The following is a 13,077-nucleotide window of genomic DNA, read 5'->3' as shown; positions in this document are numbered from 1 at the left end:
CACACCAACTGCCGCAAAAGGCACTGCGACACTTGCCAACTGTCGCAAATGAAGAGATTCACATGGATTTCAAGGGACTTGCAACGGTTGCTAACTGCCGCAAATGTCTAATTTAATATACTGCGACAGTTGTTTGAACAGTCGCAAATGTATAATTTATTTATTTATATTTTAAAAGTCACAATCTCAAAATATAATTTAATATGCCCTGATTTAAAAAAAATTCTCTAGATTTTGAAGACAATCTCAAAATATATTACTAAAGACTTAAAATGCAAAATATACATAAATTCAAGAGTAAGAAGTTTGATCCATACATCAACTTAACTAAAACAAAATATATACAGTGCCAAGTTTAAACATTCAAAAAATGAAACACTAGTGACTGAACATTCAAAACAGCTGTAGCAAAATTATAAGTCCATAAAAAAACAGTTGTAGCAAAATTAGAAGTTCCCTAGTGATGTTGCTTCAGTGATCATCAAGGCGGTGGCTAGACTCAGATGAATGTCTACCATCTCTTGTTTCTAAATTTGTTGGCTGAAAAGAAGGAAAAAAAATAAGATAATGATTAGTAGTAAATTGAAACGCAAAATATTGAAACTGAAAAGAAAAAAAAAAACACCAGAGATATCAAATATATCGATAAATGGCACAATATTCGAGTACTTGTATTGCTCAAAAAAAGCATCAGAAGTGTCAAGATACAGTTAAAAACACAACATTCAGTAGTGACAAAAATAAGCCAGTCATAGCAGTTATACAAAGACAAGTCTAAAGACTCTTGCAGATATCAACTTCTAATTTTATTTTTAAAAGAGAAGATGTTTTTGCAATAGTTTGGTAAAAGTTACCTCTTTGTCTCTAGAATTTTGCACTTGCATTTGCATTAAAAAAGCAACTTGCGCATTCAAGAAATCAACTTGTGAAGCCTTCTCCTTAAGAGAATCAATCTCAGCTTGCATTTTCAACATTTTCTCATTAGTCTCAATGGAAGATGAGGCTAATCTAGTAGAGCGACTAGAGATTCGAGATGGTGTTATCCCAAGCCCCATAGAACGGACATATCCAGCATGTTCCTTTCCAAACACTTTGAAAAATGCTTCATTCTCACATTGAGTGTTTTGCATTTCAACTTGCAATAGTTCCTGCATATACAACAGTTCATGAAACAAGTAAATAAAACAGACCATCAACAAATTTTGACAGTGATAATGTCAAATATTTCATAAATTAAATAAAACATAAACTTTCAATGTTATGACCTCTTTAGGCAATAATACAGTGATAATGTAAACATTTCATTTTAGGCGAGCTATGAGGTATTATGACCTCTTTTTCAATTGTGCAGAAAAGAAATTGTTACTTACAGCTTTTTGCCTTGCATATTCATTTACAAATTTTCCCTTGGCATCTTTATGCGAAACAGCATACATATCTCCCCTGCTATATTCTCGACCATATCTCAATTCCTACAAGTAAGCACATATAATAATTACTTGTTCATTTCCAAACAGTCTTATAATGTACGTCCAGATGAGATCACTAATTACAGAGTATTGCATACACAAAAAATCAACATATCAAAGATAAACTCATCTGTGAGTGAACCATACCAACTCATCTTTTCTGATCGCAAGCGAGTCAGTTCCTAGTGTATGAGGAGTTTTTTGCTTTTCCCGATTTCTTGTATTTTTTTGTGCAATCGCCTGCATTAATTGAAACAATAATTTTTATACACGCTTCAGTTAAAAGCTTAAACAATAAACAAATGAAACCATAATTTACCACTTGTTCAGCCTTCCTCTTAAAATTGACAAAAACAGCCCAATGATCTGGGTGAATAAAACTTGGACGATTTTTGAGATTCTCCTCTAATGTGAGTTCCCATTTGTAATGTTTATTAAACAATCGAGACTTTCCATCCCTCCATTTCTTTCCAAGGCTAGAGATAACATATTTTTTATGGTCTCCATCATCATCAACAACAAACTTTGACTTACAACATAAACATAAAAAAGCAAATTGTTAGTTAACACAAAACAAGAAAAATCATATATATTCAAATGTATATCAATTATGCCTCATCATTCCGTCGTTGTTATTATCAATTGCATGCCATCTCATATCCTCGGCAGTCTTTGATGAAAAAAACAGTCTTTTCAATCGAGGTTTTAATGGAAAATAACGAAGAACTTTTGCTGGAACTTTTTTACGATTATTGACAACACAATCCTTTTCCCCTGATTTCCATTTTGAAGTGTTACAAATTTTACAGGTCTCCCTCTCTTCATCTTCACCCCAATAAAGCATACAATCGTTGGGACATGCAGGTATCTTCACATAATTCATACCAAGTTTTGTAATTGTTTTCTTTGCTTCATAGAACGAACTTGGAATACTTGCAAATTCAAATGCATCCTTTAATAGCTCTAAAATCATTGTCAACGACTTATCACTCAACCCACACAAACACTTGATGTGATACAACTTTAACAAAAAAGACAATCTTGAATATCTTGCACACCCTTCATACAAAGGTTGTTCTGCATCTCTAGTTAATTCATAGAATTCTTTGGCTTCATTCCTTTCTTCACTTACACTTGGTATCACATCTTCATCTCGATCAATCTCTTCATTTGATGCAATGGGTTCCTCATTTGTCTGATCCCTATCAACTCCAAACGCATCATTGATCATGTTTTGAATAGGATCTTCAACAACCACCGTGTCTTGACCTATATTTGGAATAGTACTAGTTGAGACGCTACTAGTTTCTCCCAAGGACTCCCCATGATGCAGCCAAACAGTGTACCCCTTTGGAAATGGTGACCACTTTAGGTGGTCGAACATTACACTCCTACTTTGCGGTTTTTTGAAACGGCAAACTCTACAGGGGCATATTACTTCAAATAAAGTAAACAATAGATATAGATAGCAGCTTTTCGTACTACACCTGTTGGCAGCTTTTCGAGGCTCATCTTTCTGTCCAGTTTTTTTTTGTTAATATTGCAAAAGTTAACATTACATTGCCATTTCAAAGCCAAAGCTAAGACTATAGCCTCTCGATAAAGTAACAGATGTGGTTCATGAAGTGATTCATAAAACAGTTCAATTTCACTATTCTGTAGTTTCTAACTTGTTATTTTACAGTTCTATTGTAGATATATCAGACAGTGATTCTCGTATTTTAAACTGGTCTTTTATCTTCCTCAATGTATATGCACAATTGGCAGCAATCTACAGATCTGCTAGGAAAGGAAGGAGTGACTATGGATTGTATATAGATTGAATGGTTTGGATCTAATTCATATTTCTGGATGCTACTCCCTGTCCTTCTTTTTTCTGTTTGTCCTAAGGAATAGGCAACCCATAAACATAATATAGTTGATTCCAGTGGCCGGTAGAAGGAGAAAGAGAGATGCTTAGTTGAAAGAAGCAGTTGAGTTGAACAAATATTTCAATTGACTTATGTATGCTGCATAAATATATTGATTTATTAAAAATATTCTATGTATTTATCTTTGACATATGAAGTTTAGGAACAAAACCTGCTAAGTGATGAAATATTATCATCACATCAGACCCTTAACACATCTACATATCAATTCTCCCAATTCATACTATGCAACTGTTAATGGTATCATACCCAATTCATACTATGCACATCAGACCCAATTCATCACATCAACTATTGATGGTATCATACACAGTAGCTCAGTCAAACACAATGATATGCACTCATAAAGAATTCAGTTAACAGGGATTGGGAGGGATACATATGCAACTGCATTTTCGTAACAAATTGAGATTTACAATTATTCAATATTATTTTTGTTATGATTTATTTTTTACTAGAACAGTAACTCTCTAAGTTACTAAACATTAAAAGATTAATAGAATTCAAAGAGAACTGGGTATAAAGTATAAACATATCATACACTAAGTTAAAGTATAAAGTTAAACATGAATATGAATCTTACAACACATGACTTTTACCAAAAACTAAAGTTGTAGTTAGTTAGCTTGCTGCAAAGTCGAATTTCCTTTTTAAGTGGCAGTAAATATAAGCCACATGCTCAAATTTTTATGGCTTACTTACCAAATAACACATTCCCCTCTACTGTCGTAACTATAAGCCAACATATGAGTACTACGATCATCATGTTTGAAACTTTAAACTCTAAACACAACATATGAGTACTGATTCACTTAAATAAAACAAAAGAATACATCAATGAAGTGTGATCATTTTTGAAGACCAATAACTCTGTTAAAGTTTTTGAAACAAAAAAAATCTGACCACAACATACAAGTACTGATTCAGTCAAATAAAACAAAAGAACACAACAATGAAGATAAAAAAAAACATAAACAAGAGAAAAAAAACGAAATGGGTTTAAAAATAAAAAAATCATTTTGACCTAAAATAATAAACTATCTGAAAAACAATAAAATCTTAACTTGATATGTAACAGTATGCCTTCAATAAGCTTATAGATGTAGTATTTGATATGAAATCTGAATCCAAAACAGGAAAAAATAGTGGGTGGTGGTAAAATCTAATTTCAAACCAAAAAATCAGGCTCCCAGATTTTTAGTGGCAGTAAATATAAGCCAAATTCTTTAAAAAATAAAAAATAAAAACAAAAATTATCCAAAAATTCTTTAAACACGATTCAGGAGAACAAAGAGTGAGTGAGAACCTTTTGAGCACCGATTCAGTGAGTGAGTGAGAAGATTCTGCGATTGGGTGAGCTGAGTTCCGTTTGAATTTCGATTTGACCGTTTGAGTGAGTGAATCCAAAACACGATTGACTGAGCAACGCGATTGAGTGAGCAACGATTGAGTGAATCCAAAACACAATTGATTGAATCCAAATCACGATTCAGTCCTTGTGATTGTTGGGGGTTAGGTTTTGTGAATCTCATGTTAGGTTTTGTGAATCTGTCATTCTGAGAATCTGTGAATCGCGATTGAGTGAGCAACGATTGGGAGTGAGAAACGAGTGGGAAAGATTTGGGGGAATCTGTTGTTAGGATTTGGGGGAAAGATTTGTGAATCTGTTAGGATTTGGGGGAGTGAGCAATAATGAGTGGTTTTTTTCTTCAGAAGGATTTGGGGGTTTTGGGAAAGTGAGAAAGGGGGGAGTGAAATTTTGGTTAAGCGGGGAATGAAAATTATAACGCGCCTTGTCATTGATTATCAAATAAAACTCGCGACGGTTCACAAAACAGCCGCAACAACCGTTGCAAAAATGCATTTTGAGGCAGTTGTAAGTTAAGGGTCGCAGATGAAGTGTCGCAAAATGCAGTTTTTCTTGTAGTGTTTCCTTATATATATATGGGATGTATCAAATGAGAGAGGTGGTTATAAAGAGGGATGAAATGAGTCATTTATATTCATTGGATCTAATTTAATGGTTGTGATTAAAAGCTACATTTTAGTGAAACACATGACTTTCCATTCCAACAAAAATACAGCCACGCGCTTCAAGTCTTTTCCTTTCATCGTACATTGAAATTAGATTTGTAATTAATTAGATTTGCAAGTGAAACTAGAAAATAATTAGAACTACTCTTTGACCTTATGAATAATTCCTAGTTAAAAATTCATTTAAATAAATAGTGCATATTTAATTAAATGAAATAAATATGGTATTTTCATTGTTAAATAAAAAAACTGCACTTTCATTCACTCATAAATATTATTATTAGAGGGGAAAAGTAGCGATGAGACATGGTGAAGATCTCTCATATTGTCAATCACTCAATTTCATGTGTTTAGGTAAGAGTTCATTATTTTCTTTTAGAACCTTCTTTTTCCATTTCAGGAAACCAATTTATAAAATGATCTAGATTAAAATGATTCTCACCTAGATATAAAGAATAGATTTTTTTTAATACGTTAATGGTTAACAATAAAAAAAAATTCAAAATACACTTAAAGAAGCAAATCTAACACACACAAACATAATCCATACATAAAAATACTAGAAGATACTCACAATATCATTCCATCTTTGAAGAAGACTGAAATATTCAAGCTTAAAAGTTAATGGAAATTCACACAAACTCCTGATCTGCAACTAAGAAAATATGTAAATTAACAAACGCAAATGATAAGAAAATTGTATTGGTGGAAAACAAAACATTAACTTTACTAGAGATCGAACCTTAGTTCACAAAAATGATGGCTCTGAAATATGGTGAAAATTGAGGGCTTTGAGGGCTTCGGAAGAAGAGATAAAGATATTGACAATAAACCAAAGAAGTTGTAAATCAAGTTCTTTACTTAAGTCATGGATTTTTATGTTTTTGAATCTAGATCCAGTATTCTTGAAACTGAGCTTTTTCTTCTCTTGTTGAACAATCCGAAAAGTGAGATTTAGACCAAAAAAAATTGAGATTTTTCGGACAAGATCAGAGAAGATAATCAAAGAGAGATGATGAAGGTGTAGTCAGTGTTGTGTTGCAGAATTTTTTGTGTGTGAGAACTTTTGAGTGTGGCGGCTGATTAGAGGTAGAGAGAGATGATGGAGGTGATGTGGTGAGTTCATGTATCTACTTTCTAGGGTTTCTTGCACTATATATATGTTGGATAATCCAGTTGGACTTGACTTTTAGTTTTGGGCCAACAAGTAACAAAAAATTATTGGGCTTAGTTGGATCTTCGGTCGGTTTCGTCTAGGCCGGTTTTGAATTTAATATAACCCGGCTCGACCATTTAAGCCCAAAAAAACTCATTTTTTTCTTATTTATTGACCAGAGACCGATTTAAACCCGCCCCGAAAGACCCGCGGGTGACTCTGTTATTTCGAAGAGAAAAACATAAGTAGATGCAAATACAAATAAAATTAATCACATCATTTAACATCATTACACCAATTTTTTTATAAAAAAAATAATAATAAGCATTTGTGTGAGTGTGCCCAAACTTTTTGCATTTGGGTTTGTCCCTAAGCAAGACTTCTCTATTTCGGGTTGTGGACGGCTTCATATATCATGCCCAGTTCTACTAAAATATTTGCAACAAAGAATAAAGTCATCCTCATATATAGCCCATTTACCCTTACTTATAATTAGCATTTTTTTTTATCAATAATTATTATGATTTGTTTTCGTAAAATGATTCTTTGTGCACTATTTAATATACTTTTACAAAATAACGAGAATTTCTCGTAAAAAATAAAAGAGTAATATTTACAGAGTAGTTATTTATAGTCAATGAATAAGTTCCCTAAAGAAAATAGTCAACGACCAAGTGAAAAAAATCCCCCCTGAATATACATATGGTTTGATTCGATGTGGAACAATTACCTGCTTAATTTCAATTTTTATGGGAGGTTTGAAATTATTAAATTTACAAATGATTTTTATTATGTTTTTTCAGGATAGACATGAAATATAATTTTTAAAATAAATTCTTGTATTTTAGGAAAATTAAAAGGATTTAGATTTGTAGTGGATTTACCACCACTAGTAGTATTTAAGGCAACAGAAAAACAATTGGTTAAGGAACCAATAGATTTCAAGATTGAGTAGATTGGATCACGTGAAGCAAACTTAGTCTCCATTAAGTACACGAAATCTTGGTTGTGAATTAACAAGATCCATTTAACGGTTCTGACTTCTCACAGGTACCCCAACCCAGGACAGTTCCAAGAAATAAGTTTCATGATTGCTGACCAGCCTCTCCTAGGAGGCTTTCTATCTTTTGTATGTTGGGCGAATTTTTTACTAGCATCATTCATTGTGTTGCTGTCATACATGATCTTCTACACCTTATAGAAACAACGCTTAGGATCCATATTATTGAGTTGGTTGCTTTTTATAGAGTCGATTCTTCCATCTTCCTTATCATCTTTTAGGGTAGAGATTTGTAACTACTATAGCTTAGGGTCCATATTTATATTTTTGTGTATATTCTATTTTCATGCATACAAATCTATTTAGTTTTTGATTTTGTATTTAACTATTACATATAGCATTAATCCAGTATTACTTGAAAAAACACCTATTGTGAATTTGGATTTGTCTGTAAATCTGACTAAAGATATTTACAATTAAAAGAGTTTGTTGTAAATGTATATCACTTCTTATAGAATACTTCCATTGAGTTGTTTGTGATTGCATTTTTCAGAATTACGCGCAATCGTGTCTCTTGTGATTCGAGGAAGCGGACACCGAGTGAATGAGAAAGACATACAGGAAGCAGAGCTAAAAAATGGAAATACAGTGTGAAAGTGAAAATCAAAATGCTACCACTTAAAAAATGGGTTTGTATTAATTCTTTCTATATCAAAGACATGACATATATGTATGTTGGTTTTGAATTAATGGTGGTGAAGTATATAGTTATTTATAAGGGACAATAAAAACCATGTCCCTAATAAAAAAAACTATATACTTCGTGACAATTATTCAAAATCTGCATACATATCTAACTCTGATATAGAAAGAACTAATACAAACCCTTTTTTCAAGTGGTAGCTCTGTGATTTTAACTTTCACATTGTATTTCCATTTTTTAGCTCTGCTTCATGTATGTCTTTCTCATTCACTCGGTGTCCGCTTCCTTGAATCACAAGAGACACACTTGCACATAATTTTGAAAAATGAAATCACAAACAATTCCATGGAAGTCCTCTAGAGAGAAAATATATGCATTCACAACAAATTGTTTTGATGGTAAAGACCATAGTGGGATTTGTTGACAAATCCAAATTGACAATAGTAACTTTTTCAAGTAATAATCGATTCATGCTAATGTAATAGTTAAACTCAAAATAAAATAGATTTGTATGCATGAAAATAAAATATCAACAGAAATATAAACATGAACCCTAAGCTATAGTTGTTAGAACTCTTTGCTCCAATAGATGATAAGGAAGATGGGAGAATTGGCTCTATAAAAAAAAAACCTGCTCAATAAGCACATGAATAAAAGAAATCAAATGATAATATGGACCCTAAGAGTCATTTTTATAAGGAGATGGATCATGTATGACAACAAACTAAGGTATGCTGTTAGACAAAAATTCGAAAAACATACAAAAGATAGAATAAAAATCATTCGTAAATTATAATTTTCAAACTTCCCATAATAATTCAAACTAAACTTTGAATCAAAACATATGTAATCATACATTTGACTATTTTCTTATATTTAACTATGCTAAGCAAACAACTTGTTAAAAATGAAAGAAAAACGGTATTTTCATTGTTATTTAAAAAAAATGCACTTTCATTCACTTATAAATATTATTATTAAAGGGGAAAAGTGGCGATAAAACATGGTGAAGATTTCTCAATTTCATACTCACTGATTTAAATGATTCTTTTACGATCCTTTATCATATCTTACCTAAATGTGTTTATGTAAAATTTCATTATTTTCTTTTAGAACCTTCTTTATCATTTTCAGCAAACCAATTTATAAAATGATCTAGATTAAAATAATTTTCACCTAGATATGAAGAATAGATTTTTTAATACGTTAATGGTTAACAACAACAAATAAAAGCAAAATACACTTAAAAAGCAAATCTAACAAAAAAAAAAAAAAAAAAAAAAAAAAAGAAGAAGAAAAAAAAAAAACATAATCCATACATAAAAAAACTAGAAGATACTCACAATATCATTTCATCTTTGAAGAAGACTGAAATATTCAAGCTTAAAAGTTAATGGAAATTTACACAAACGCCAGATTTGCAACCAAGAAAATCTGTAAATTAACAAACGCAAATGATAAGAAATTTAAATACTTAGAGCTTGCAGAAAGTTGTATTGGCGAAAAACAAAACACTAACTCACTGGAGATCGACCCTTAGTTCAAAAAAATGAGGCTCTGAAATATGTTGAGAATTGAGGGCTTTGAGGGCTCGGGAAAAAGAGATGAAGATATTGACAATAAACCAAAGAAGTTGTAAATCAACTTCTTTACTTAAGTCATGGATTTTTATGTTTTTGAATCTAGATCCAGTATTCTTGAAACTGAGTTTTTTTCTTCTCTTGTTGAATATTCCGAAAAGTGAGATTTAGACAAAAAAAAATTGAGAAAAAAATTGAGATTTTTCGGACAAGATCAGAGAAGATAATCAGAGAGAGATAATGAAGGTGTAGTGAGTGTTGTGTTGCAGAGTTTTTTGTGTGTGAGAACGTTTGAGCGTGGTGGCTGATTAGAGGTAGAGAGAGATGATGGAGGTGTGGTGGTGAGTTCATGTATCTACTTTCTAGGGTTTCTTGCACTATATATATGTTGGATAATCCAGTTGGACTGGACTTTTATTTTGGGCCTATAAGTAACAAAAAATTATTGGGCTTAGTTGGATCTTCGGTCGGTTTCGGCTAGGCCGGTTTTGGATTTAATATAACCCGGTTCGACCATTTAAGCCCAAAAAAACCCATTTTTTTTCTTATTTATTGACCAGAGACCGATTTAAACCCGCCCCGAAAGACCCGCAGGTGACTCTGTTATTTCGGAGAGAAAGTCCTAAGTAGATGCAAACACAAATAAAATTAATCACATCATTTAACATCATTACACCAATTTTTAAAAAATAAATAAATAAATAAGCATTTGTGTGAGTGTGTCCAAAATTTTTGCATTTGGGTTTGTCCCTAAGCAAGACTTTCTCTATTTCGGGTTGTGGACGGCTTCATATATCATGCCCAGTCCTACTAAAATATTTGCAACAAAGAATAAACTCATCCTCATATGAAGCCCATCTACCCTTACATATAATTAGAATTTTTTTTATCAATAATTATTATGATTTGTTTTCGTAAAATGATTCTATGTGCACTATTTAATATACTTTTACAAAATAACGAGAATTTCTCGTAAAAAATAAAAGAGTGATATTTACAGAGTAGTTATTTATAGTCAATGAATAAGTTCCCTAAAGAAAATAGTCAACGACCAGGTGAAAAAAAATCCCCCCTAAAGAAAGTTTCCAAAAAATAAAAATAGTTAACGATCAGGTCAAACAAAAAAGTCAATGAGAAAAATGAGGATATTACAATATAAAAACATATCAATTAAATGATTTCTCAATACTTGTTTTTTAGGTGGTATTGCAAATATTAAAGCACTAAAAATATAAGACCGTGAAAGAATATTAAAATCGTTTTAAAAATATAGTATTGTGTATGTATTATCTCTCCATTCCTCAAAAATAATGTATGAATTATTTCTCCATAAATCATTATTATGTTAAATCTTAGCGGTATAGAACGAAAAACATATTTGATTAATGGCCTAAAAAATATGCTTGATTGATTGAAGAATGATTAATTGTTAAATTTGTTACTATAATATACATGAAATCTGAAAAATGCCTATGTTAAAATTAACACCGAAACTATGCCTGCAATTTGAGATTATTCCTTTTGTTTAGCTTCCAACAGACCAGTCACATAGAAGGTGTTGATGTGACAGATAATCTTACCACCTGACTACTGTAATGTGGATATTTTTAATGACATGGCAGTTTCTTGATTGCGTGTCTGCATTTGAAGAGGACATTTTTTTCTCCAAGACTCAAACAAGCTAAAAGACCCCTATGAAATGGGTTATAAGATTGTAAAAAAATACATGTTCCATATCTTCAATGTATATTTTGTTGCATTATGGCTTCTAATACTGAAAAGTATAAATGTTCTTTTGCAAATTCAATATCGGGTACAGGGTAACAAATATTCGGTAAACAAACTAAAAAATAAAATTTGGAATTTTGACTGTATAGTAATTGTTTCAAAAATGAATCTCTTAGTTTTTACTAAATAGTTTTCAAAGGAGAAAAAAGATTTCCACGTAACAAACCTAAAACACCTTTTTATCCTTAGACGTGTTCTTCAACTCTTTTCTAGTGACCTTCAAATTCAATAGATCTTTCAAAAAGTAGAGAGCAACAAACACAATTATAATAATTATAAGTAAAAAAACGTATGATGGAACACTTAAAAGCATATTGTTTTCCTATATACAAAATATAATTTTTTTTCAAGTTTATATGCACGAAGTTTTTGATTTAAAAAGTGGAAAAAAAATGGGTCATGTACTAGCCTTGATGCTGTGAAATAAAGATACGTTCACAGTATTCAAATTTGAACTAACTAGTTACATATGGTTTGATTCAATGTGGAACATTTACCTGTTTAATTTCAATTTTTATGGGAGGTTTGAAAGTATTAAATTTACAAATGATTTTCAGAATTGACATGAAATATAATTTTACAAATAAATTATTGTGTTTTAGGAAAATTAGAAGGATTTACATGTGTAGTGGATTTACCACAACTAGTAGTATTGCAATCAACAGAAAAACAATTGGTTCAGGAACCAATAGAGATCAAAATTGAGTAGATTGGATCACGAGAAGCAAACTTAGTCTCCATTAAGTACACGAAATTTTGGTTCTGAATTAACAGGATTCATTTAACGGTCCTGACCTCTCGTAAGTACCCCAAACCAGGACAGTACCAAGAAATAAGCTTCATGATTGCTGGACAGCCTCTCCTAGGAGGCTTTCTATCTTTTGTATGTTTGGTTAATTTTTTACTAGCATCAATCATTGTGTTCCTGTCATACAAGATCTTCCTCTCCTTAGAGTCGATTCTTCCATCTTCCTTATCATCTTTTGGGGTAGAGATTTGTAACTACTATAGCTTAGGGTCCATATTTATATTTTTGTGTATATTCTATTTTCATGCATACAAATCTATTTAGTTTATGATTTTGCATTTAACTATTACATTACCATTAATCCAGTATTACTTGAAAAAGCAACTATTGTCAATCTGGATTTGTCTATAAATCTGACTAAAGATATTTACAATGAAAAGAGTTTGTTGTAAATGCATAGAATTTCTTTATAAAAGACTTCCATTGAGGTGTTTGTGATTGCATTTTTCAGAATTATGTGCAAGTGTGTCTCTTGTGATTCAAGGAAGCGGAGACCGAGTGAATGGGAAAGACATACATTAAGCAGAGTCAAAAAATGGAAATAAAGTGTGCAAGTGAAAATCAAAATGGTACCACTTGAAAAATGGGTTTGTATTAGTTCTTTCTAT

The 13,077-nt window shown here is 31.6% G+C and overlaps 1 protein-coding gene across 2 annotated transcripts; it reads right to left on the bottom strand.

Annotated features, from left to right (window-relative positions):
* Nucleotides 1-260: 260 nt before the first annotated feature.
* LOC112422574 (uncharacterized) lies at nt 261-4,346 on the bottom strand. 2 transcript variants are annotated; one of them, XM_024785741.2, is made up of 5 exons: nt 1,789-4,346; nt 1,617-1,709; nt 1,371-1,472; nt 855-1,148; nt 261-540 (listed from the first exon to the last, which is right to left on the bottom strand). In XM_024785741.2, exons 3-5 carry the CDS (start codon nt 1,434-1,436, stop codon nt 472-474), a joined length of 429 nt encoding a protein of 142 aa, XP_024641509.1. In that variant the 5' UTR covers nt 1,437-1,472; nt 1,617-1,709; nt 1,789-4,346; the 3' UTR covers nt 261-471. The 2 variants fall into 2 exon arrangements, 1 of the variants encoding a protein (XP_024641509.1); XR_005646649.1 differs by lacking the exons at nt 261-540; nt 855-1,148; nt 1,371-1,472 and having other exon boundaries at nt 1,680-1,709.
* Between the last annotated feature and the right edge of the window lie 8,731 nt (nt 4,347-13,077).

Source organism: Medicago truncatula, chromosome 6, assembly GCF_003473485.1.
Source record: "Medicago truncatula cultivar Jemalong A17 chromosome 6, MtrunA17r5.0-ANR, whole genome shotgun sequence".
Taxonomy (NCBI): Eukaryota; Viridiplantae; Streptophyta; class Magnoliopsida; order Fabales; family Fabaceae; genus Medicago; species Medicago truncatula.
Note: the sequence above shows the minus strand (reverse complement) of the source record. Positions and strands in the feature narration are given on the sequence as shown.